This window comes from Podarcis raffonei, chromosome 7 (genome assembly GCF_027172205.1).
Source record: "Podarcis raffonei isolate rPodRaf1 chromosome 7, rPodRaf1.pri, whole genome shotgun sequence".
Classification (NCBI taxonomy): Eukaryota; Metazoa; Chordata; class Lepidosauria; order Squamata; family Lacertidae; genus Podarcis; species Podarcis raffonei.
In genome coordinates, this window is record NC_070608.1 from 45,078,455 (window position 1) to 45,106,410 (window position 27,956).

The window sequence follows — 27,956 nt, forward strand, 5'->3', positions numbered from 1 at the left end:
ATTACAGTATCTGTATAGTGATGTACATTGTATGCAATACATTGTGCCCCCATCACACACACACACACACACACACACACACACACCTGACCACAGTTCTCAAGAGGCACTGCAAAAATGGTACAAATTCTAGCTTCAAACTCCCCATATACAATATTTGAGAGGCATTGCGAAAATGCTCATGGATAAAATGGTAGATCTGCCCGTGCTTTGTCTCAGATTGTTGCTGAAAATAACAATTTTTGCACTGCAGGTCCGCTTATATCAGAGTCAGAACAAGGCGGTCCAGGGCTGTTAGTACCCATCTCAATATTATTTAAGGCAGAAAAGCAGCCTATTCGGGAAAGGGGCAGTCTAGCTAAAAGTTGGAACTCACACCATTGAAGGGTACCTAACTTAATACCAAGTAAAACATTAAAGCCAGAACAAATCTATTTTGATATTAGCATATAAGAAAACCCTCATGGAGAGTGAAAGCAGTCCTTCTATCATTTGTTTTACTTTTTTTAAAAGGTATAACATTCATATAAAATGTCTTAGTATTCCTTTTAATGTGGAAGGAAGGATGCCAGTTATGCTGCCTTATAACAACCCAAGGGCCACATATCTTTCTATACAAGTTTATAAGGGCCACATTTCCTTCTACACAACCTTCTGAGGGCCACATGCCATTGGGGGCTGGAGCCAGAAACAAAAGGGTCAGCAGAATAATGTAAAAATTATCTTTGTACAGAAGGCTAGTTTCTACACACACTTTCACCCTCCCCTCTATTTTCATAGGTTCTATCTTCTAATGTTAAAAGTCATAGATTCTGTCATTGTTGTTACTGTGCATTCTATGAAACAGGAAACATAAATTAAGTAGTTAAAAGAGGAAGAAAAATGATCAAATGCTAATGAAATGGGTTCAAAACCAAATGGTTTTAAAAGGTCAAAATAGCTTTTCCCCATATATTCTTCCATAAAATATTTTTATATTTTGTGTGGGGTTTTTTGCATATAGATCTTTGTGCATAGAAAGATTTACTATTTTTGTAACAAGTTCTAGCCACGCTAGGTGATCTAAGCTCATGTTTACAGTGCATGCATGCAACTATTATGTGTTGAGACAGAAGGGTTTTATAGCCATTGGGAGTTGCCTCTGCAGTTACAATTCACAATACTATCTAGTGTTACTCTAGCCATTTTCTTTTTTTAGGGGGAAAAAGTAAGAACAGCAGCGGGAATCGTGTGCCAAAATAAAGCTTCACATATTTTAGTTCTTTCCTTTGTTTTGCCACATCCTCAGTGTCTGCTCCTCAACACAGGCAACCAGCTGGTTTTTGCCCAGTTTAACAGTTCATGAAACTAGTTGATCAAACAGTTCTATCCTCTCTCACATCCATATTTCCTCCTGCAATGCAAATACAAAAACCATTTGTAGGAGGAAATGGGTTAAAAGAAAAGAAAAAAGTAATCAAATTTAAAAGGCTGGCTTTGCAAGGAAAAGCCCAAATAACTATACCTTTTAGACAGCTGGTGTTTCCACCACCACCCTCCTCAAAAAAATCACATTCCAGACACATTGCAGGTCCAAAGTGATTATATGTTATTGCTAGTGTCAGAGGAAACTTCTTCCTAAGTGATTATATGTTATTGCTAGTGTCAGAGGAAACAGTAGAGGAGAAAGATGGAGCTATAGAAGTAGTTAATTCTAGAGGAAATCATGGAGTCCAAAAACGACATTCTTTTTATGAGGAGTCACAAATTGGAAATGTAATCACTGTGGTTAAGGAGCTGCTACCTATGCTGTCAGTGCAAGCAGATCAATATTAGGAAATCTGCCCATATGGAAAAATGGACACTGAGTTCACAGAAAAATTTATTAGTCAAAACATCTACTCCAAGAGGCATAAAGCAGATTCCTTTCACTACTCAGTTATCAGAGATCCACAGATCTCAAAGTCAAGTCTCCCTAATGAGGTGCAAGCAGGGTAGGGACAATCTTCTCCCCATATCCTTCTAGATTTATTTATTTTTTTTGCATGCCTTGATTGTATGAAGTGATGGAGCTCCAACCCTTTCCCATAACGACAGCTACCAAGTGAGACAACAGCTCAAGCCCTGAAGCCTTTGAGGAACCATGTTGCAATGAAAATATAACAATATGCTATATCTTTACTGGGAACCGTTGCCAACTGGAGGCATGTGGTCCGTATTGTCTGCATTGAAAACATCTGGAGATCAGTGATAGTGTGGTGTTAATATGCCGAAAACTGGAAGGGGGCTGTTTCCCTCGAGCCAACTTGCCATACAACAAAAATGCATATGAATGGAAACTGGGCAATTTGGAAATCAAAGCTATTATTCTGGGGCAGAATCAATTTTCTCCTTGTACTCTCCCCTTCTCAAATTGTATTTTTCCTTCTTGCTCCCCCCACAAATTATGCTATTCTGGTGCTTTGCAAGTGCAAAACAGCAAAATCTCACAAGGTTATAAAAATAATAAAGGTAGTGATTGACAGGCAAACACTACCCACAAATCCTGATGGGAGGCTCAGTTGCTTCATCATCACATGAAATGGGGGAAAAGGAAATGCACCTAGAGAATTGGGGAAGATCAAACAATACAAGACAAAGGTGCTGTTAGTTGTGTGAATCCAAACCAACCAAAGCACAAATTGGGGAAAAAGTCTATATAGCAGAGAGAGGTTTTCTGTTTTCCAGTTCCAAATAAAGAGAGAACATAAGATACAAAAGTAATATTAATTTTAATGCACATCTGCAAAAGATGGAATGTTTTTCTCCATCAGCTCACTATCAGAGATGAGCCCATGATGCCCTGGGCCCTAGACAGTTTTAGCAGAGATGTATCAGATCATCAAAGGATGAGATAGAGAGGCCATAGCTCAGTGGTAAAACACATGCTTGGCATGTAGAAGCTCCTAGGCTCAATCCCTGTCACTGCCCAGTAGGACTGGGAAAGACTCCCTATCTAAAACTCTAGACAGCCACTGCCAGTCAGTGCTGAGCTAGCACTGCTCTATCTTACATGTGCCCTTTTGGTGCTGTCATTCTCCTTTTGGGATAAGAATATGGGAACCAGCTGTATGTCATCTAGTCTGTATGCCAGCTGTATATCATCTACCTCTCCTCTTTGAACTGTGTCCGAAAACTTTATTGTTGGTTAACTTTCATTTTTGTTTTGTATTTATGTATTTGTATTTTTGCCTTGGTGGGTTGTGGGTTGTGTTTTTTGCAAAACTGATTTTATTCTGTTTGCTGAATTGTTGGTTTCTGTTATTTTGCATTTTGCATTTACTGACATGTTCTGTACAGTATTTTGTATATTTGTATTTCCAGTGTTCTCTGTTTTGATGGTTTGCTGTAAGGTGTTTTGGGCACAACTCATGGAAAAACGGCATATAAGTAAATGCAGTCAATCAGTCAGGTGAGTATATTTTGCATGTTAATGTTCAGCTTTTCTAATACAGTTAACAGTTATGGAATGGTTCTTTGGCTTTATGCGATTCATGTATCAACACTTCATTTTAATGCTGGTGCAGAAGAACTAATATTTTGTGAGGATTTCCTTACCAACTTCTATCACAAACATGGAATATTGGCTACACTATAATGAACGTTAGCAAGAACTGCTATTTAACAAGGATCAGAACACACCTCTTTGAAATGGTCTGGCTAATATTCAACTTCACTTTTTCCCCCAAAGAAGAATATACAAAACACACAGGGAATTTTGTGTTAGTGCCAGTGATTATATTACTTTCAAAAGAGAAATAAAAATCTCACCCTGAAGCTTCAAATTATTATAGAGAACAGCTAGAATTTATTATAGTGAAGAAGTACCACACAGAGAGCATTTGTGGCAGATTTTTGCCAGACTCCTTGCAAAGGCATGAACATTTTCATCTTGTATGTGTTTTTGAATTAGTTACAATTCTCTTTTAACTTTGAATTCATTTGTATGAAAATGTGTGTACATGTAAAAGGGTACTTGATTATCTATATACCCTTAAGTATCCCTTTGTACATTATGCTTAAACCGAAATAAGAAAGAAAGAAAGTAAATAACTAAATAACTAAATAACTAAATAATTTTTTTCTCATATCCACACTTGCACAACTTGTCTTTTTAGCAACAGGTGTTTCACGATCAAGGAATCAGAGCAAAATATTAGACTGGGGGAATTGGTGTGTGTATGAGTAATTAGTTTTGCTTCAGAAATGTAAATGTTGTTGCCTTCTCTCTCAGTGTGAACAATTGTATTCATGACCAACTTGGGACCAGGATACCTAGCACATCTCCTTCTGTTATACAGGTCATGCTAGCCTTAAAGATCTTCCAAGAAGACGCTGAAGGTTATTCCACAGCCAGGGATTGTCACTTGGTGACACCATAGAAATGGGCCTTCTTTCGCTTCGGTACTTTGTGAGATGGAGACAATACTGCAATGGTATCAAAATGTCTTTAAAAAACTTATTTGTTTGCCATAGTTTTCCTGGATTCCGATCCCAAGACAGGGATGAAGGAGAAATTTGATTCAATTTGCATTTAAAGGTGAATCTACATAACTTGCACTTTCTGAAACAATGCATGAACCAAAGCACAGCTATGCTTCAAAATGTGCATTTCTCCAAATTTTGCAATGCAGTTCTCCGGCTAAGTAATGTAAACAAAGGGACCACAAGAGTCATCTAGTCCAACCCCCTTCAATGCTGGAATCTTTGGCCCAACATGGGACTCAAACCCACAACCCTGAGATTGTGGATCTCATGCTCTACTGAAAACAATTGGTTCGCTAAAATGTGTGCAATTAGGAAAAAGAATCCCTGGCTATATTGTTAACCTTTAATTCTAAAGCAGACCTAAAATGCATGTCAGCAGCTGCGAAAGAACGGAGCAATGGTTTAATTACTTTAGCATTTTTATGCACAAGTATTTCCACACGCACATCTGTGTCTGAGCTTGGATGCACATTCCTCCCCCAGGACTAGTTCTATAGCATGTGGGGAGGGGGGTCGCAGTTGATACTTTGCATGGAGAAGGTCTCACATTCAGTGCCTGTCACCTCCAAAAGAAACTGTCAGGTCCAGGAGAGGCCTCTGCCTGAGACCTTGGAGATTCACTGCCAGTCAAAATAGATAGCACTGAAATAGATGAACCAATGGTCTTATTTAGTATAATAAGGCCGTTCCTTACACCTCTTGGGTCTCATTTGTGAAGTAAGGAATAAGGCCTCAAAGAGAAGGGTTGATGTATTATTAGAGAGACAATTGAGATGTCAAGCAAGTAGCCCTTCCAAATCTATATCGTCAAAAGAAATGAAGACGCTTAGGTGTTCACTATTTAGATGTGAAGCTGCAAAAAAGATGTCGCCCCTTCGGTAACAAACCTGTGTGACTGTCTTTAAATTGCATCTAAGCCCAATCATCTCACACCCAAAGATCCATTGCACCACCACAGGCTACTTGATTCATTTAACCAACTTGAGAAGCAACACCAAGATGTAAATCAAGGTGGTCTTAATGGGTAGCCTCAGCAATGTTGAATCCAGAGCCATCCCAAATTTTCCCCCATTTCTTTGTCTCCACCACTACACTGAAAATGGGGCAAGGCTTTCCAGCATGCATATCTATTTTTTGCCTATTCCTGAAGATTAAAATTACCCATTTAATGGCACATTTTGCCGTTAACAATCGTCCCCGCCCCCCTTTTGCTAACCAATTGGACATGCTTGAGTTCACGCCGTCAGGGGTAAGTGTGACCATAAATCAATGAAGTTCTAGAAACCTTGATGCATGGCTACTGAAGGGAAGGCAGGGAAGCTGAGATAACACATGTATTAGTTTTAGTGACCACCGTGTTATCTTTATTGAAGAAAAGTTTTATTCCCCCAAGTTAGATTACTAATGAATGTGTAACAAAAGTTCTTTTTCTGTAAAAGGTGATAATTTTACACAGGGGATTTATCAGTCTTTTTCTCGGAAAGGCTGATACACTGGGAGTTCTTTAAAGGCCCGTTTAAAGAGAGAGAGAGAGAGAGAGTCTGTACTCCACATGTAGCTTTTATGACCTGTAAAGTAAAGGGACTCCACATGCTCTGAGGTTCAATTGAAATTATTGCTAGGAATGTAGGAATACAACAGTAGGACTGTATTCACCTCAAGAGTTGCATGCTTTGTTGATACAGCATGAGAGGAGACCATACAGATCAGAGCTCTAAGTTGGCTCTTGCTTTGTTCTCCTCTTTGTATTCTGCTTTTGTTTCTCGCTTTTGGCCTCTAGGAGGGTCACTCTGTACTCAACATAATCTGTTGCTGCAAAGCACTTTGTGGTCATTTCTACAAAGGTTTCTATGCGACAGTACAGATATGGCACCTAACAGTGGCACAAGGTTTAAACAATATAATATTCCCAGCCCCCAATTCTTTCGCTCCATAGGGGAAAAAAGAAAGGGGGGAAGCAATGTCTTTGCTAACATTTACAATATTTGGGTCAATATTATGTCCATAAGGGCTTCAGTATCTTTGTATTTTTAGTACAGAAGTCCTTACAGCTATGGGGTGCAGCGCTTCACTGTCTCATAGCTTTGCAGTAATATTCAGTGGTACCCTCCAGAGGTTTTGGACTAGAACTCCCATCAACCTCAACCAGTATCACCAGTGGGCAAGGATGACAGAACTTGTAGTCCAACTACATCTGGAGGCCTCCATGTTGGCTGGCCCCAGATTAGACTCTTTAACATCACTGGCTCTCTATAAGTCGGTATGGCAGACAGCAACCATGGCAGACTGGGGTGTTGTATGGCAGTCTTCCCAATATGTGGCATATTCCGAGGAACAAGTATCTATCTACCTTTTGCCAGTGTGCTTCAGAGTATGTGTTACTGTCAAGCCAGGAGTTCATGAAGCTGGCATTTCCCCTCTCTACCCTATACTTGTATCTCACCCTTCATTCAATGAGCTCAGTATTTATTTATTTATTTATTTATTTAGCACAATACCTCTCTCTCTCTCTCTCTCTCTCTCTCTCTCTGTGTGTGTGTGTGTGTGTGTGTGTAACCTTGGGTCTTTCCCTGTAGGGCTGGCAATAGTTTCTGTAATGCACTTCTGATTACTATTATTTAGAAGAAAAGGTATGAGCACACAAGTACAGAAATACCTGCACATGTGTCCAGAACAGAAAAGGGTAGTGTAGGGCTGAGCAGGAGCAACTGATGAGAGGGACAAAGCAACACAGCACAGATACATTTCCTCAAGCTCTGTCCACTGGTGCAGACAGCAAATTAAAATATCCCCAATCTCAGAGCAGTGCTATATTGTCGTAACAGGGGTAAGCAGGCAGGTACGGCTAAGCTAGCTGAGTGACAATTTGGAGATGGAGGGGAGTACACAGAACAATAAGCGGAGGCCACAATTTGGTGAAGGCTACACATTTAGCTGGAAGTTTGAACCTGGATTTCTCACATCAGTAACCCAACATTTTAGTCACTGAACTATACTGGACATTTGATTTGGACCAGTACATTTGACATCTGTTGATGTGTGTACTCAACCAACCTTTTTTTCTCTCTCTCCCACTAACAGCTGATTGTTTCCCCATCACTTCTGTCGAATTCCACGTGGAACTGAGTCATGTGATGAATCCAACATATGTTGAGCTCCGGGGCCAACAAACGTTCAACAAACCTGACTTCTGGAGGTTGCTATATGTGTGTTGGCTGGGGATCTGGGCATGTGTTAGACCCTTCATTATGACACAGTTTCATATGGATCTCATCATGGGGTGACTGCAAGGGGGGGGGATCACATCAAGGGGATAAGAAAACACTTCCAAAGTCCATGTGCCAACTTTCCCTTTGTGGTTTTGCAGCACCCAAGAGTGTTCTGTGAATATTTTTACACACTGGTCATATATTTGTAGCATGTGAAAGGAATTCTGCTATGGCAAAGCTGAGGGACATAGAAGGAAAACTGGAGAGTCTGAGGAAGAATGGGGAAGGATTTTTGCTCTACTGCCCCCTGTTGCTGGTCTCAGCAGAACTTGCTGCAATACCTGCTGTTCCAGAAGGTATCCTTCCATACTACTGTTATCTTCCTTACTGTAAAATTTCCTTTTTTATAAAATTGTAGCTCGTATCCTTTCTATTAACTGGTGTACTTCAAACAAATATTTTTTTAAAAAAAACAAAACAAAGCAGGAGTTTGGGATCTCATTTCCTCAAGGACAATCTTGGGGGAGGGCAGAGGGGAAAGGGGGTGGGCAGTGGAAGTGACTCTTCCTTTTGCATAGTAGGCTACATTTTAACCATAGAAAGTCAGAGGGCACTGTGCACAGACACTCCTTTCTACACCCTCAAGCCAGACAAGCAAGAGGCATTATCAAAGCATTATCATAATAATTTATATTGCACCTTCCAGACTGATAAACTTAATGACAACCTTTCCACCTGACACTATAGTTCTTCATAAACAGAGCATCTCAATTCTCTGTCCTGCCTTCTGCTTGCTATACTTTTGCTCTCCAGCTCCATCAACATTTTTGACAGGATCGCCTTTGTCTTATCTATTATCAAGTTGTCTACTGTCTTAATGTGAATGTCGGTCCCAGTGCTTCCAAGAAAGAAAAAATCTTACTTGAAAGTAATGGTACTGGAGAAGTAGTCAACCTGTGGCTTTCTTGCTTTTATAACAGCCACCCATTATCAATTAGGCTTCCAAATTTGGAGACCTCATACCTTCCCTAATTAGCTGGTCTCTGCTACAAAATCTATGATGTCTTATTGCACAGGGTTGCCATATTTCAAAAACTGAAAACCAGATTTTCCTGGACATTTTGACAATTTCTACCCAGACCCTGCTTCTGACTGCAGTATTCTGGTTATGTCCAGGCAATTCAGGATGTATGGCAACCCGATTGTTGCAGAGGTGAGAGGTAAGATACCTAGGCTTAATTTACCTGCATATTTATTCCATGTTCCCAGTAGTTGCCATGGAATCAAATTTATTTGAACACCACACCTTTCATTATTTGATACCTACATCAAAGTCTCTAAAGCAGCTTTGATAAGTAGCTGTTCCAACTGGTACAAATTCTCTTCATCATTATGTAAAAACCATAGACTCAGCCGATGTAACTGGGCTGCATCATAATCTATCCTTAAATTTGGGACACTTAATCCTCTTGTCTGTGTTGAGGCCTGCATGGTATTAGCATCAATTCTAGGCCGTTTATCCTGCCACATGAAGCTGTCCAGGATATTTTGCCAACTTTTCAATTCTTTTGAATCCACTGACAAGGGCAAAGCGATAAACCAAAATGCAAATCTTTGTAGGACGGCCATCCTAATTGAATTTCTCCCTGCCACTTCCTGGTTAAGATTTCCACTAGCAGGCATACTGCAAGGCACCTGAGGTTGCATTGGAACCCCAAATGTATGGTGTGGATAAAAGAAGCTGAGGTAGTGTGGTGCTGCAATTGAAAAGAAGTTATAAGTAGACAGGGTAAGCATGCTCTTCCAGCACACCACTTATTTGCTTCAAATTGCACCCTCCCAAAAACTACAACAAAGAAGATATGTAGGCTCAATCATCTAACTTAATATTCTATGTTCAGACCCTGTGAGTGACAGTGGGAAAGGCACAGGTCTACAGATCCACTGCAATATAAATAATTAAGCAACCCATTTCTTCCCAAAATCAGTACAGTCGAGATACACTGGTGCTGTCTCTTTGAACTCTATGAAATGCGTGAATTATTTTCAGATCTTGCTTTTATTTTCAGAACTTGACAGCACCATCCTCAGTCACACCGTTCCATTCCACTTGGAACTATTTTATAAAGTTTTAAGTCCTTAATTCGTTCTGGAGGTCCGTTCTTAACCTGAAACTGTTCTTAACCTGAGGCACCACTTTAGCTAATGGGGACTCCCGCTGCCGCCGGAGCATGATTTCTGTTCTTATCCTGAAGCAAAGTTCTTAACCTGAAGCACTATTTCTGGGTTAGCAGAGTCTGTAACCTGAAGCATATGTAACCTGAAGCGTATGTAACCCAAGGTACCACTGTAATGCTAGGCAGGCCCATGCAGAGCTTGTCTGAGGCCCAGGGTGGGAGACTTGTTCTTGGCATGACAGCATAATTGGGAGCCCCCAACCACCTTAGCCCTCCAAGGTCCAGGGCAAGTGCACCCAGCTCTCCCTCCTCTCTACATGAGCCTGGTAACACAGCTACATGCCCCAAGTCATTAGTAGCAGTACCACTATTGCCTCTATTGCATCAGGGGGGGACCCCCATCTCCAACTGTTTAACTACTCTGATGTAAACAACAAACAGGAGGAAGATTCCCTTAGCAATACACGAATACTTAGATATTTCACAAATTAATATGGTACCAGCACAACATGGGCATCCCTGCTGGTCCCAGGTTCTTCATCCTCGCTATTTGGATTTGCACCAAGGAAAAGGGTGTTTGTGCAGAGAGTAAGTTGGAAGCGTGCACAATGCAAAGTATCATTACTAGTCACAATGTGTGTCTGTTAAGGCATCAGCTTTGGCTTAACAATTCCCCAGCTTTGCAGAACTTGAGCCAACACCAGAGAGCTTTAAAACTCTGGTTTTAAATTGGCAGGCTTTAAAATCGCTGAATTAATGCATATTGTGTGTGCATATCAAAGCCTAACTTAGACTTTTAATGTAACACTTAGAATTCTAATGTTAAACCCCAGCAAATTCTTGAATAGGGAACTGATATTTTCCTGTGCCTCTTAAACTCGTAACTAATGTTTGCTTCTAGACTTACATACTCGATATTACTTGATCGATTACGTCATGTGAGCTTAGCACACTTTAACCACCCTGCTGTACTTACAAGGATGGTTAAAGAATAGTAAAAATTTCTCTCTTCAAATATGTAAAGCAGGGTTGTAATTATGACTGCAGTCAATCCCATGTACACTCACTTGGGAGCAAATTCCACTGAAATCAATGGGACATAACTCCAAATAAATATGAATAAGATTTTGCTGTACAAATAGACAGCAAATTAATGAAGGTGGAGTACATGGGTATGCTTGTGTATCTATGGTACTGGCGGCAGACCGGCTCATCCCTGTAACACAAAACTAGTTTTTTTCCTCTCTAGCAAATTAGAAAGTTGCTTTGTTTCAAAAACTCAGTCTACAGCAAATCTATTAAAGCTGCAACACTGACATGAGAGGGACTCCTATTTTAAAATATTCTGCCTTTTTCTTTTAAAAGGGGGAGAAAAACTTTCTTTATAATCATTGTCTTGGCTCACATCCCTGTTTCATTTAACCTCATCTGCCTGACTTTTATATTCGTGGAACAGATTTCCATTGCCTTGGATTCTCATATAATTGGCTGCTATGATATTCTTGGACTGCTTCTTTTCTTTTCTTTTTTGTTTGGGGGGGGAAAAACCCCATTTGATACCATTAATCATATTGCCATATGTAATAAATTGGCTGCATTGGGTATATTGCTTGAAACTGTCACATGGTTCCAATCAGGATCCTGCCAACTGAAAGTGGCTATTGGAAACTCTGAATCTTCCTTTCAGGCTCTTCCAGTTGGAGTTCCAGAGGGTTCGGTCCTGTTTGTACTGTACATTAATGACCTGCAGGCTGGTTAGCTGCACGTAGGCCAAGACTTACAAGTATGCACATGTTCCGAAGTGCTGCACTACATAAGGAGTAACCTGCTTGCTATCAAAGTCACATCGTTAGACTCAACCTCTCTCAGCACTTGCAAAGCTTAGAGGCTCACACGGCACATCTCTAAATTGTAGCTGAAACACACACAAGTACAAAACCCAAAAAAGGGCATTTGGTAGAGCCGTGTAAAATGATTCAGGGAACAAGAATACCGCTGGTATTATTATTTTTTTGCAGTTGTCAAGCCCCTTGTCATGTCGCAGCTGGAATACCAGAGTCATCTTAGAAGAACAAAAGAATAATCTGAGTGGATGGCTGGCAGGGCTGGGGAGGCAATAGGCTGCTATTTTGAGCTTTGGAGAGAACAGTTTACAAAAGGTTCTTTTGTAAAAGCATTAAAAAAAAAGAGTGTCCAATAACTTTTCAGACTAAGGAGAACACCCCTTTTCCCCAGCCCTTGAAAATATTATTTAGTTATTTAAAGCATCTGTTACACCAACCCATTTTTTCAGTCAAGATTCACAGAGCAGCTTACATACTATTAATAAAACTCAGGTAGCCTCAGGTTACAATCTAAAAGGCATGACACAAAAGAAAAAATGGATGGGGAGGAAAAAGGAAAACACTAATTCTTAAAGTTAAACAGGAGTTGTTATAATGGTCAGCAGCTGAATTTAAACAATCCAGGAACAGAAAGAGCCGAATGCAGCTGGTCTCTCAGCAGAAGCTATAAAATGGCCCCACTTCCCCATCTCTTCTTCTGCTACAGCCTGAGGGAAAATTCTGTTATTTGCACTGCAAAACAATTGAGCTAGGAATGCTAACTCTATAAACCAACAGTCTGGTGCCTGGTCAGGGACTGGCTTGCACAGGACTCTGGGTCAGGAGAGAGAAAGAGAGAGCCTTGCCCTACCTCCGGTGAACAGGAGTGACACTACTGGCCGGAGGTCAGGTGAGTGGTATCGCTCCATCCCCCCATCTACTACTGGAAGGCATGAATTATACATTTTAAGGATAACGTATTCCCTGTCCCTGGTTTAGATCATCAGACTGGTTTCTTCTGTTCAGCTTCTTCATTTCAGTTCCTGCAGTTTGAGCAGCAAAGCATTTCCTTTCCAGAACGGAGAGTAGGGCATAATCTCATGAGTTCAGGCTCAGTGAAGATGGAGCATGTGCAGGGTGGTGGCTCAGAAGATGGGGTGGGTGAATGCCTGATGATTCGCCTTCTATGACCTAATATACTGTGTCACTGCCTTTGGGAGCAAAGAGCCTCTTGCCACATGCCCTTGAATGGAAGGTCAGCATGGAAATGCCCAAACTCTGGCAAAGAAGTCCTCCAGCTGAGAAAAATAATCCGGCCGTGGCTTGGCAAAAGCTTCTCTTCTCTCCTCAATTTTTCTGACTTGACATGTTGCTCTAGTGCACTTCACATCTGATTAAATTAGTCGCATTGCATTATATCCTATCAAATCTGACATGATGCAATGGAATGTGAGCAGTGCATATAAAGATGTACTGGCAGCAGATAGTAGCTACCTGTCCCCAAATGATCGCCTTGCTAGCAGCAGATACGGGGCAAAGCTGATGCCTGATTTTGATATGTGATTTCTTTCTCTGCTGACATAGAGGGCCTTTGTATCAAACTGATTGCAGTTTTGGATTATAATCACAATGCGCTTCTCCTAAGCTTTCTCAGCAAAACTCAGCATGAATAATAAACATTAAAAGGATGATGACTATATTGATAAGACCACTTCAGCTAACAGAGTGATTGGGAGGGCTATGCACAATCCATCTTTTTCTTCAGACAGCATAGGGCCACTGTACTGTTAGAGCACTATTATACCACTTTAACAGTTAGGGTAGTGCTACGCAGAGCAGAATGGAATGATCTCTCCTTCTTCCAACTCGACCCCTAAATCTATTCTGGGTTCCCCCTCACCAACTCTCTAGGGCAGATTTGGGGGTGACACAGGGTGTGCATGAGGGGAGGAGAGCAGGGAAATCCTTTTGCGCTAGTGCAAATCCTTGCAATAGTTCAAATATTGTAGTTGAATACAAAGAACCATGGGAACTGTAGTTTGCTAAGAGTGCTGAGAGTTGTTAGGAGACCCCTATTCTCTTCTTGCTGCGAAAATTTACAGAGTGGTTTAATGATCAATCCAACTTTCCAGGGAACTTTGGGAAATGTCCTACATTTGCAAAATGGCTCTGAGGTCTACTGTCCTTTTTCTCTCCCCCCTGGTGCTGTAGCAGGTAGCAGACAAATATATTTGTGGTGCTTCATTTCAGCAGCATCTTGCAAAGCTCTGAAATTATATATTGTTTTATTCAGTAGTTGAATCATAATCACAAACGCATCTATGGTGTGTCTCCTTTCAAGGGTGCCTGAAATGAGTTATCAAACTCACCATGCTGGAAAATGACAATTAATCCCTCCATTTGCAATCCCATTGTTGCCTTCAATTTGCACCAAAAACATTCCACAAGCTTCAGAATGAGCCCTGTTATAGCAAGGATCCAGTTTCCTCACACCATTGTGTCTACTCAAGCAATTGCAACAGAAAAATAGTGGAGCCTTTCCCTTCATTTTCCCCAATGTAGGGCAATATTAACTTGGTTTCCAGAAGACTGAATGGCAATTAAACCCATGAATTTGCCCAGCTCTCCTGCCAATGAACTGTCGCATTCTCAGTTGCACTTCTGACTGATGCAGCTCATGAGACACAGCCTATGAGTCAGGAAGCAAAACTAGCTGTGATCTCCCTCCTCTATTCTGAATTTGATGTGAGGGCTGGTGAGGCCTCCTGTGTATATTGGGGCAGTTCAATGGTTTGCAGTAAATACAACTCGCCATGAAGCTAACTTGTGCTTCTAATTAGATCATAGAGCAGTAAGCTCTTCCCTCTTTTCCCCGAGTATCAATGGTGCCAGGAAAGTTCAAAAAGGCAGAGGGCATCACCTCTTTTATCTACATTATCCAAGGAGGATGTTTTCAAAAGTGCCTATGGGAGGTGAATATAGGTGGGAATAATAGCTCAGAAAAGAATAGTTCAGATTCTTCTGTTTGGTCTGTGTTTTGAAAAAAATAAAAAATAAAATCCCTTGTTCTAGCAGAAATTCATAGATGGCTGATTCATCTAGACTGTGGCCTTTATATTCAGCACCCGTCTCCTGGAGTAGGAGTGGGGGTAGAAACCACACACACAAGCTTTGGAAGTGTGCAAGCAACTTTAAAATGTGGCAGGCACAATGTAGCTAAAGTTAAGTGCTTTTAACTTTAAATGATTTCATTTGTAAAGCTAAAACACATTCTTATCATTGCAATCCTATGCAAGTCCCATTTAGTTCAGAAGGACCTGCTTACAAGAAAGGGCGTATTGCAGCCTGAATCTCTCACATTGATATCAAGAGGACTTAACATGCTTGATTTGGGAAGGAGCATGTCAGATGCCCTTGCCTTTTGCTTACATTAACATCAATTAATCAAATACTGAAATATATTAGTTTTACTGGGACCACTGAGCAATCAACTGGCCATTAGAATCCTTAACTGGTTTGGATTTTCCAACATAGGCAGCTGGGGTTTGTGCATAATTTGTCACTGGAAAAACAGGGAGGTTAAATCATTTCCCCAGCCCGTCATGTGCCTGATCTGAATCTGAATCATTCACATCTGTAGCTGCTACTTGGGGAAAACAAATTAAAGAGATGAATCTCTGTCATAATATGCTGTTTAGCTCTAAGACTTAGTTATTATGTTTTAAGTATCTCTCAGCCCAACCTACCTCTCAGGGTTGTCGTGCGAATACAACAGGGAAGGGTGAGAACAGTGCATGCCACCTTGAGGTCCCTGAAATAACAGCAGAGTATAAATGGGAAAAGAAGAAAAAGATACTTTCTTCTGAAATTGAAAAAAAATCACACCATCTTTATTAGGTACATTTCCTCTAAGCAAAACTTCTGAAGGGCTTCTCAACAGAATCAGTGGGTCCATCAATAAGCCTGTAGTTGCTAACCCTGGAGTGGGGTAAGGCAATTTTAATCAGTGAAAGCAAATTTTAATCAGGGGGTTAAGAATTAAGCACACATTTGTTAATGTTTCAAAGCTATTTCGAGTCTGTTTTGATACTGCTTGAGGAAAAAAGGAAAGGTGCTGCTTTCTACCGTGTATTTATTGAAAATATTTATTTCATGCCTCTCAACCATGATTTCCAAGGCAGATATCACACACACACACACACACACACACACACACACGAGAAATGGGCTGGATCCAGAATTCCTGTGAGCAGAACTCTGCTCCTGGGACACTCCTGCCAGCTCATGGGTAGAGAGATGATTTTCACTGATTCCTTCTTCCGCTATATCTTGTAATAATATTTTTGGGGACCCTCCAAAAGTGTGTGAGCTGTGGTGCCAGGGGAATTGGCTAAAAAAATAAAAAGCCTTTCCTCCTCCTTCCCCAAGTGGGAACCTCCAATAGGTGTTAGCTCCAAAGGAAATGCCAGTCTGGATCCAACCCAGTATCAACAATAATGAAACATGCACTCTTAAAAAAAAGTTAAAGCTTTAAATGATGGCAATATCCAGTCTCAATTCAACAGCAAAGCTGCTACCTGCTATTCTGAACTAAATGAAATTTCCAAACAGTTTCTGGAGGCAACACCACATAAGGCATAAGGGCATGGAATTGTATCCAGATCCCATTCTTCCAGGAATAGCCACTGCTCATATAGGCACCAAAGCTGGTTAAAATCAGTGCTTTTTTCCTGGGGGGATACAGGGGTACGCATACCCCTAAACATTTTGTGAATCTAACTGGTGTTTTTTTGAGAAGAGTGGTTATAATTGCAAAAATGAAATAAGTAAAGGGAAGCTTATCTGAAACATCTGCTTTGTTATGAGGCATTGGCATAATCAACCAGATCAATGTTTCTGACATTTCCGTAATGCAAGCAAAAAGAGACAATCTTCTCTAGCACGGTGAATCTTTAGTTCCGTTGCTAACCCTGATGTCCATTTACTGTATTTATTTTTCCCAATTTGAACTATAAAATTGTGTTTTTCTTGAGTCAAAATATGAGTACCCCTAAATATTTTTTAAGGAAAAAAACACTGGTTAAAAGAGTTTTGAGCCATGCATGATGGCACCTAAGTACTCATCCACAGAACTAGATTTAAAATCATCCCTAAGCTGTGACCACGATCCTGTCAGTCCAAAAGCATTCTCAAACTGAGAATCTGATCATGGTAATGGCTGGTAATGTTTTGTTTATTGAATTCTAAATGCTCTCACTGCCTTCAGTATCTCAAAAAAAGATACCCATACTGATGTTTTGGCAGCATGTAAATGCAGTCACACGTAATTTGTTTAAAGGCTTACGATCACATTTTATTAAATTGGTGGACAGAGGTAATATGAATGTGAATGCATTCCTTGGTGTTCCTTTCCACTTTATATTTTCTTGTCTTCTATGAAACCTGGCTTACCATCTATCAACAGTTAAATACTTTTAAGACATGTTGGTTTCAATGGGAGATTTCAATCCCATTGATTTTAATTAGAGAGGGTTAACTGCCCTGAGTGAGGAGGAATCATAAGGGTTTTATTTCATTTTGCTCCTTTGTTTTTCCCAAGTATATCATAACTTTAAATCAGGGAGAGCAGAGGAGGGGGCAAGACAGAAGGTTCTTGTAAGGGGAAATTATTATTTTTTTCTATGAGTAAAACAGAAACAAATAGAGAACATGCCTGCTATAGAATTTCTTTTTTAGTGGATCTTAATATGAAGCTGGGTGTACTTTGTATGAACCCTGTAGCCCTGATGTAACATTTTCAATTAATTTGTTTATTGGTTTAATAGGCTTCTTCTATTACATTTATGAGACTGTATGGGCTTCCTCTGATGGCTAATTAACACCTTTTTACATTTTTGACCAAAGCCTTGGCTTGTCTGCTGGGTAACACAGCAGACTTTGATTTATCAAGCTTTGGAACAGAGTAGTTTTATAGGGAGGGGTTCGGGTGGGCTAAATGTGGCCATTAAATCATATCTTGCTTATTATCTGTCTTTTCAGTCATTAAAAATACATAGTAAATAAGCTGTTGCTATGTCAAATTTTTCATTTTTAACAGAATTGCTTTATTTTGCTTTGATTTTTTAAACGATGCTGCTTTCAATTTATGAGGGTAGGGGGGATAATTAAACTTGTTCAACTGGCTAAGTACTTCAATAACTTGTCCTTAACACACTGGTCTGGTTTTGCTTACACTCTGTAGAGCAGCGGGGGGTGGAAGTTAAATGCCCAGCTAACAAAGCTATGGTTTGGCCCATCCTGTCTTAAAAGGTGGTTGTCCTAGATATGCATTTTTATTGGAATGACTCCTTGCATCGAAAGGACTAGAAACTTAGGGCATATTCCTACACTTGAGATCCCTCGAACGGGCTTTAGGATTTGGCAGAACCTCTGCTAAGCTGGTGGAATGCCCCACCACCCCACACAAAAATATGTTGGTGGAACACTCTGCCAGTGGCACTGTTCTGGTGGCAAATATAAGCCAGTGAATTGGCTAAACAGGAAACAGTTGTTGGCAGAGCTCAGAGGTGCCGAGTTGCAGCCAACATTGGGGGGCCGCCGATGCACATGTATGATGTTGCATGCATCACGCTTCAGGAGGATGCAACCCAGTCAGATGGCCAAGGTATAAGTAACATTATTATTATTATTATTATTATTATTATTATTATTGAATAGGGTGTCCCTATTTTCATTGGAGGAATGAAGGAGGGTATGCAGCAGAGGTGGCAGGTGTGGGCAGAGGATCAAGGCTCCCACTTCACCTAGGCCGCAACCAATACAGTGGTACCTCAGGTTAAGAACTTAATTCATTCTGGAGGTCCGTTCTTAACCTGAAACTGTTCTTAAGCTGAGGTACCACTTTAGCTAATGGGCCTCCCGCTGCCGCCACGCGATTTCTGTTCTCATCCTAAAGCGAAGTTCTTAACCCGAGGTACTATTTCTGGGTTAGCGGAGTCTGTAACCTAAAGCATCTGTAACCCGGGGTACCACTGTATCAGTAAGTGAGGATTTGTGTGGAATTTTCTCTTTGGATTTTTCACCAGTGTGTGAATTTGTCTGTGCAACTCTACCAAATTATTCTCTTCACAATGAGCAATGGGGGGATCCCTCTGAGGACTTCCTTATTATATTTGTGCCCACTTTACAGATTATACCTCAGAGAGTTCCCTTGCTTGTTGCTGCCGTTGCCTGGCTTTACGCCTTCCTTCCCTGAGAAGGGAAGTAAAACGTTTTGTCTCCTGTGTGGATTTGAACAAACCAACCCCTGAACATGGTTGCGCCTGCCTGCTCTAGCAGAGAGCACCACAGAGTTCCCTTGGCTGTGCACGTTGCCTGGTGGTCTGTGTCTCTTGCTTAGTGGGGCATGGGAAGATGACAGACAAGCTCCCTCTATGCATGCCGGGAGTGGGGTGCCAGAGTGGGCACTTAGCCTCTTAGCAGAATTTCCAGGGAACATACCTATGCCATTTTGATACAACATAAAAACAGTAGGCTGGTTTCTGTACATGTTTATACATCCCTTTCTACTCTGCAGCCGGGTGAAAACACTCAAGGAGCTGGTGAGAGGTGTGGCATAGGAGCAGGGTGTGGTTGTGGAGGGTGTGTGGTCTGGGGAGAGTGCTGAGGGTCATATCAAGACTTGCCATATTCAGCTTCAGGCCCGAGGTTCTCCTGAATTTAGAGTATAAGGATGTGGCGCATAGTACTTCTACAAAGTTAAGATTCGAAGCTGGTTATCTGTTTACCAAACCCTCAGATAAGGTTTTGAACTGGATGGTGTATATGGGCATTTTACACTGGTTCTATCTGAGTAGTATTTTTGCTGACCCCTAATTTTAGATGTTTGCACTTAGGTTAAAAGACCACCGATGCTTTTAAAAACAATATTACACTTCAGCGAAATGTTGGCTTATGTTGCACAATAGCTACATGAAAGTATCCAGGCTCGAGCACATTGCTTCATGAAATTCATATGATGCACTGTAAATATTTACAGTATTTTAATGCAATGAGTTTGACCTGGAGAAAAAGCTATAAAATAGTTGAACAAAATCCTCTGGGAAATGCTAGCAGGCAGCGCTGCCAAGTCTCGCCATTTTATCACAGGCCTCATAACATTTGATCCTTTTATTACGTCCCTAGATCTGTTTATCTCAGATTTCATTTGGAGGTGAGAGGAGGGTGCCATTAGCCTTCAGCTTTGTGGAGGAAAGCTTGAAATTAATTGTGTATTTTAACCTAGTAGCCCTTACCGAATCTTTTTATCTCTGTTGACAATTAGATTGAATACTCAAGCAGTATTATTGTTTCTGAGTGACAACATTATCAGGCAGGTGTTCATTTTGTTTTAAACTGGAGACTTAAAACATACGTGCCTAGGCAGTAGAGTCTCACCTACTTTTTTATTTTTCTATTAGCTCCTAGGATTTCTTTGCCTTTCAGGCCTATCCCTCCCAAGTCATTGTTAGGCATACTCAGACTGCACCCCCTGAAATTAATGGTCATGTTCACTGATTTCAATAGTCTGAGTACAATTAATATTGGAGATTACCCATAAAATACAACTAAAAGCATATCTTCACAATTGCAAAACTAAAACAAAATTGGAGCGTATGTGCCTATGCAACTGCTTCAATCATGGAAAGTGCACTTTTGCAGGTGCCATATACCGGTAATGTTTGTTCCATATCTCTTAGGAGTCAAGCTTTCAGTCTGGCAGCACCTATGCTGTGGAATTTTCTGCTTTTTATGTTAGGCTGCACTGTTTTAGACACCACCTAAAAAGCTTTTCCTCCTCTCCAACAAGCCTATACTGACACATAATTTGGTTATGTATACTTGCTTTCAACATTTGCTGATTTTATTGTGTATTATTAATTTATTTTTACTGACGTTTCATGTTGACCAAAAAAGTGTGAGAAATATAAACAAACTAGCTATTATAAGGATCTCTCCTGCCCCTTCATGCAGAGTAGAAACTACATGTTTGCCCACAAACAGCTGAATTGTCACTGTATTTTTTTCTTTTAAAAAACCATATACTGTATAGAGAGTTATGTTTACATTGGCTAAGGTTTACAGACATTAAGTGTATGCGAAATACACTGTGTATTATTAATAATTGTTTTAAATTGTTTTGTATACACTACTTTAGAGGTGTTGCTTTTAAATTAAGTGGTTTATAATTTTTTTCAATATGAATAAATCAGCAGTCTGAACTACTCTACAGGCCAGCATAAGAAATCAGACGAAGCATTTTAATACAGTGAGAAGAACACTTTTTAGCAATTTAAAATACTGAACCCATCAAGACCTATTCAAACACTGGTAAAGAAGAAAGTAAAATAATCTCTCTTGAGGTAGGTGGGAGTTACCACCAAATATAATATGATAAAAACAACAGAAACAACAACTGGATAATATATTGATCAGGCCAGCAGTATTAAAAGTGTTAGATGTATTTTACTTAAACAATTTTTCCTGGTTCTGGTATGGGAAATATGTGTGAAGAAGCAAATTTCCACATGGTTTCATTATTGAAATGGCATTTACAGCACCAAACAAACAAACTTCTGTTTCAGTGTATCTGAAGAAGTGTGCATGCACACGAAAGCTCATACCAAGAACTAACTTAGTTGGTCTTTAAGGTGCTACTGGAAGGAAAAAAAATTTTGTTTTAGCACCAAACAAGTGATTTTTTAAGTCAGACAATACCGTTCACCTATTTGTAGGGCAGTCAATACAGTCGTACCTCGGAAGTCGAACAGAATCCGTTCTAGAAGTCCTTTCGACTTCTGAAACATTTGACTTCCAAAGCGCAACTTCTGATTGGCTGAAGGAAGCTCCTGCAGCCAATAAGAAACCGCAGAAGCCCTGTGGGACCTTCAGTTTCCAAAAAAAGTTCGAAAACCTGAATACTAACTTCCAGTTTTCGATCGTTCAGGAGCCAAAACGTACGAGTTCTGAGGCGTTCAAGAATCGAGGTGTGACTATATAGGCTTTCTATTCCTCTTCATCTTGCCCTAAGAGGTGAATGGTTGGGCAAATGCAGGTCTCCAAATTGGGCCTTCTATGGACTTCCATGAGAAGAGGAAAAGAACAATCACTATTTTCGCAGTAGCAATATATCACACGCGACCAAGTCTAGTGGATAGAAATAGCACCCCAAGGAAAAGGCAACATTACCTCACTTTCTCTAGGGCATAAAATGCCTTCTTTGACAAAAGTGTGAAAAGTTGTTCCTTTTTGGACCGAGAGCACTTCATAAAATCAAGTCAGAATTAGGCAGGTGTTCTTGAAATGTGGAGGATTGCAGATCTGCTTGTCAATTTTCATGGGGATGGGAAAACGAGAAGCCAGGAGAAACTGAAATTGATAGACTCGCCCATCCCTACAAGGATTCTCTGGCAACCTCCTACCCTAAAGGTGCCAGCCTCGCGCAGCCCTGAGCAGCGGAGAAACACTGTTGAAACAATTTGCTAATCTCCTCTTTTGCAAAGGGTGGCAAAGTGTGCTTCCCTATTTCATGATAATTGGATGAGGAAATGTGGGTGGGAGCACAATTTATTTCAGAGTTTGAGGAATTATTTACCAATTAAGGAGAGGAGCCGAGGATATTGTAAGCTACATTACTCTGGTGTGAACATTCCCTTTATTATATTATTTATACATGTGAAATGGTGGCTTTTATGAACTAAAAGGTTAATCACTTGAATGGGATTGCTTAGCAGCTCTTTACCATCCCACATACACACACAGAGGCAAATTGGTTAATTTTATGTGAAGAAAATAACCTGGCAATTTTTCTAGCACTTATCTGCACAGTACAGTTTAATAATGATCACTGTGTCTGAAATGGAATAAAGAGTCCAGAATCACAGCTCCGCCGTGATGTGGGTCTTCCTTAGGAGGTACAAGCAGTTGACAGATATACTTTTATGTAACATATTTTTCAAAATCATCACCAATTTTGTAGGAATCGCCCCAAACCAGGAAATGGGTCACCTAAAAAGAGGACAACCAATCTGTATGAATTTTGTATGTGCTAATTTATATGTATAGGAAATTACATACAAAAGGGTATATTATCAGGAGAAATTCATACTAAAGTGCTGATAAATTTCAAAGAGCAATACAGCAGCTCTCATCACAGGAGGAAGACTATGACCAGGTGACTTGTCTGCTATCTGGGTAATGGACAATTTCAAGCTCCTGCTGCTGTCTCATCTTAGATTCTTTATCTGTAAACTGATATTGGGCCGATAAATAGAGCAACTGTCCTTCTGTAAAGTAGGACCAGTGGACATTCTCTAATTTTATCTCATAAAAGGGTTCTCTGATTTGATTCTCAGCTAGAATAATAGTAAGTGCAGGACAACTGCATCTAGTGTTTGAGAAAGGCTGATGTTTTAGGAAGGAAGAAATGGAATCTGGAGACCGGAATATAACATATATTCTGCTCAAAATATGCCATGGGATCCTTAATGACCACAAGTGGTCAGGACCTCCGTTTTATGTCTCTTAGGAGATGTGCTATGGCAGCCTTTATAGATTTGAGTACACTAACTGCGAACAAAAGCTGAAACTTTTAGATTTAATGAAGCTGAGGATCTAACAGCAAATAGCAACTATTGAACTTGTTATGGACAAACCTAGAGTTTGATTAAGTCCACTGAGCATTCCATACACCATATATATATATATATATATATATATATATGCTGTAGTTTACATGTCTAGCTTGATTCAAGGTTAAAACAATCACTAAATTTCCCCCCCTATAAACACAAAAATATTAAAGAATTGTAAAAATGAAAGAGCCCTAATTGGTGGTTGTGATAAAAGGGGATGTGGCTGTGCTATTATTAATGCTTAAAATTATATTGCAAGCACTGTACAGTTGTCATATGATTTTACTGATATTCCTAGTCTAAAAACTAGAAAAATATTTCACTGGCAGACGTCAGTTCATCTGTTCTTCCTTCTTCCTCTGGATATCAGGAAAATGTCTTAATAAAACTGCTTAGGGGCAACTTTTCTCCTCCAGTTCACCTAAACAGAAAAGGGGCAATGCTGGGCAGACTCCAGTCAGATAGCATCTTAATTTACTCAGAGGCACCTAAACATGTAAATTAGCAGGTGCACATTTGTGCCATGGGCCTGGCTTCACAGATAGTGGGTTTTTACCTAGCAATGCCCTTGTTAAAAATGCAACAAGTTTCTCCTTTTATTCAGTGTTCGCTAAGGAATCAGGGATAGGGAACCTCCAGGTCCTGCTGAACCACAGTTCTCATCATGCCTGGCCCTTGGCCGTGCTGGCTGGGGCTGATAGGAGCTGGAGTCCAACAACATATGGAGTGTAATAGATTCCCCATCCCTGCTCTAAAACATCATCATCTTTGTCACAGTGAAAAGTGTGACCAGCATAGGTTCCTGCCTTACATATATTTCAGACTCTGATTTACCTAAACTTGTCTAGGAGGTGAATCATTCTCCTGTAGACTTGTGACCTGTTTTGGCTTCTAAGAAAGGCCTTCTATGGGTTTTTGGAATTCTCTCCAGAGACAGCCTCTTCCGTTTTCCAGACATTGATTTCTACCTCTTGCTGAGCTGGGTCTAGGCCATACAGCCCAGAGGATTCTTATTTTGATTCTCAATTCTGCACTTTGCTCTGTTTGGACTCCCAATGCCATTTTCTCTTCTTTTATTCTTACAAATGATTTTCTATCTTTGCCGATATTCCTTACAATAAACTGTCTTCTGGGTTTTATTTTAAGCTTTTATTGCCCCCACAAATTAGTCCTATTGCTTGGTTCTAAACTTGTGAACCTTGTTCACAAGATTCCATAGAGGAAGGATACCACAGAGCAAAAAGAGTGGTTGGAAAGACTCTAAATGGGTCAGGGCTGCTCCCCCGTGGTTGCTCTCCTTCCTCAGACTCCCTTTGCCCTAGGAAATTCCTACTGGAGTCTCCTTCAGGTAAGGGGGTGGAGCAAAATGGCCACCACTAATAGCGAGAGTGCCATTTTCTTGTGGTGAGGAGCCATCTCTTCCCATTACATTTGCTCGTGAGTTGGCGCTGCAGTAGCAGTCAGTGGGCTTTGCACCTGATGTCCAGAAAACCTTGCCTCTTTTCATATTAATTGACTGGCTAACAGAATTGACAAATACTGTTCTCCTACAAAAAGATTGTGTTAATTTTCAGGTTTGCAAAATCCATTTAAAGTATCATTTGAACATTTTGGAGCCTGATTCTTCACAGGAGAAGATGCAATCCACTTATGACACCATTCTCTCTCATTTTCAATTTGGAATGTGCGTGTGAAAATCCACCAGCCTTGGATTTTAAAAATATTTTGCCATAACACCATTTTTATGCACTTCATCTGTCCTTTGACACATCACATGAACATAGTTATGTCAATACATCCCAAAGCAGAAAATAAAATGATACACAAACACACACACACACATTTTAAAAATCAAAATAGTATGCTTCCCTGTATTTAACTAGAGTCCCTAACACATACTAAAGAGGCAAGGCTCTAAATTAAATTTCATTGTTAGCCCCCAGTAGATAAAATTCCCTTCAGTACTCTCTGCAGGTGCAAACTGATATCCATATGGCCCAATGAATGTGTAACACAGATTTCTCTGTTGTCGTCAGATTAACAGCACAGCCTTTGCATGGTTACCCTTTGGTGCTAAATTCTCCTTTCACTCAGGGGGTTAAAACAGCCTTGCGCTATCCAGATGTTCAGTGAAATGAAAGATTAGCAATTCTTGCCGCCACTGCTCTTTCCGCCCTGCCCCCCCCCTTCTCCTTTTCTAAAACTGATATTTTCTTTAGGAGCCTGTTCGGAGTGAGTTGGAGCAATTTCTTCCCTGAGGTATATCAATCAATAGGCTGCTCTGGAAGAGGAGCAAAATGTTGAACAAGTAGACCAGAGCGCTATGAATTTGTTTACAGGGAATGACTTTCCGCTGAATGAAGTATGCATCCCAGGGTTTCACTTTACCCTCTAAAACAGTGGCAATCTTTTCTGCTAAACAGACAAGGCGCATACTTTTTTTCAGAAGCATTCTTATTAATTTTCCTGCAAAACTGTACCTATTTACTTCAAACTGTGCATTAAGCGAGAGGGATAGGTATTAGAAATATGTCAATATAAAATTCCCACTTGCCATAAACAATGGCTTCCCAGGGGAGAAATGAGAAAGGTAGCCAAAATGGATGCCACTCAATGAATGCCAATTTAAAATCTACCAGACCTGTCTTTCGTATACATAGGCATGCTCAGGTCCCTGCTGTTCCACGAACCGTTCAAGCATAGAGTAAGTAGCATTCCAATGAGACAAACCTTCTGTCTCAGCTGATGTTTAACAAGCTGTTTTGTTGCTGTGACTGGTTCTCAGGGTTTGGTAAGAAGGCCTCACAAGAAAGACTCAGGTTGTTGCTAATGGGGATGGGTGAGAAATTAGTTCAGTTTGCATGTTAATGAGAACCTTAAAAAAATTCACATTTCCCGAACCAAAATGAAAACCGAAATACAACTCTCCTTTGAAATCCACACTCCTATGAATATTTTGCCAAAGAATGGGTACAAAAATATGCGTATTAGTGAAAATTATATACAAAAAAGGCTCCTTGGGGGAGATTACATGGGAAACTGCTTATATTGGAAGAAATATTCTCAAAAATGCATACAAATTTTCATCAGACTTTTTGTTTAGTTGCAAACATAGGAAGAAGTGGGGTCAACTGGAAATTAGAGAAACTGAAACAAACCAAAGCTAAAAGAGTTACCAATCCCAAGCTACTAAGAGTTTCTCTGTTTATTTAAAATATTTAGGTCCCACCCTTCATTGTTACCCAGGGCAAGTTATATGACATAATAAATCATAACAATACAATAAAAGTAGATAAGATTAACAATATAATGATTGAATGCACCACTGTTAATCAAAATAGTCCATGTGGGGCAAGATAATTCAGAAACAGGCAGCTTCATTTGTATTCAGTTTGGAAAATAGGTGTTAGCCCATAATTTTCATTATTACAGAACAAGAATTAAGATTTAAAGGTTTGCTGTTGTTTTACATACAAAAGAGGGGAAGAGCCTTAGCAACAGTGTCCTGGCAACATTACTGCTGCTTACCTGAGGGAAAGGTGAGAGGCAAGGAGGTGGAGAGGTCCAGATTTCATCAAACTTGAATACAAAATGTTTCTTAGATTCCTGAATATATTTCTCCAATTTTGATTATGTTCCAAATGTTGTTTTTGGCTTAGAGCACAGCACATCAAGAACACACTGGGCAGCAGAGGCTATCTAGGGATAGTCATACTCAGCATAGATCCATTGACAATAATGGACATCACTTAGGTCCATTAATTTCACTGTGGCTACTCTGATTAGTTGGATACAACCCTGTGTTGCCTATCCTCCTTAGGCCTTATGAGGCTTATAGTATTTGTAGGAAATTCATCACCATCATCGCAGACACATACACACTTGCATTTTGTGTCTGTCTTGACACTCAGTTTACAGCCCGGGGCTTGCATCACTTAGTTGAGGCATCTTGGGCTATTTAATATTCAAATATTTTGCCTCAGAGGACATCAATGGGAATTGTTGTCTACCAGGAAAAAGCTGAAGCATCACACCAAGCAAGGATGCAGCCTAGAGATGCTTCCTTAATAATTCTGGCACCATAGGACCACCATGTTATATCTCTTCCAGATGTCAGCCATGAATGTGATTTTTAGTTTTACTGTCTATTAAGCAGAGGGGTGCACCTGCTCAATGATTATATCAGATCGTGATGTGGACCATGTCAGTCAATATGTGTATGGTTGGTTCTGCCTTGCAGCAGTGGGATATTTGATCTCCAACATGGGTAGGCAAACTAAGGCCCGGGGGCCAGATCCGGCCCAATCGCCTTCTAAATCCGGCCCGCAGATGGTCTGGAAATCAGTGTGTTTTTACATGAGTAGAATGTGCCCTTTTATTTACAATGCATCTCTGGGTTATTTGTGGGGCCTGCCTGGTGTTTTTACATGAGTAGAATGTGTGCTTTTATTTAAAATGCATCTCTGGGTTATTTGTGGGGCATAGGAATTCATTCATTCCCCCCCCCAAAAAAAATATAGTCCGGCCCCCCCCCCAAGGTCTGAGGGACAGTCAACCGAAAAAGTTTGC

General features: G+C 40.3%; 1 protein-coding gene and 1 long non-coding RNA gene across 3 annotated transcripts in view; one reads left to right on the forward strand and one right to left on the reverse strand.

The window, feature by feature from the left end:
* Positions 1-144: 144 nt before the first annotated feature.
* On the reverse strand, positions 145-18,949 carry LOC128417550 (uncharacterized). The gene is made up of 3 exons (XR_008331491.1): positions 18,912-18,949; positions 15,462-15,577; positions 145-1,393 (listed from the first exon to the last, which is right to left on the reverse strand). It is a non-coding gene; the product is annotated as an uncharacterized LOC128417550 (long non-coding RNA).
* Positions 18,175-27,956, forward strand: part of OSBPL1A (oxysterol binding protein like 1A) — a 158,326-nt gene continuing 148,544 nt past the window's right edge. Inside the window, exon 1 of one of the 2 annotated variants that reach the window (XM_053396366.1) lies at positions 18,175-18,379. In XM_053396366.1, coding sequence (XP_053252341.1) covers positions 18,316-18,379 — 64 coding nt within the window. In that variant the 5' untranslated portion in view covers positions 18,175-18,315. The remainder of the gene's footprint in view (positions 18,380-27,956) is intronic. The other variant, XM_053396367.1, reaches the window with a different exon arrangement.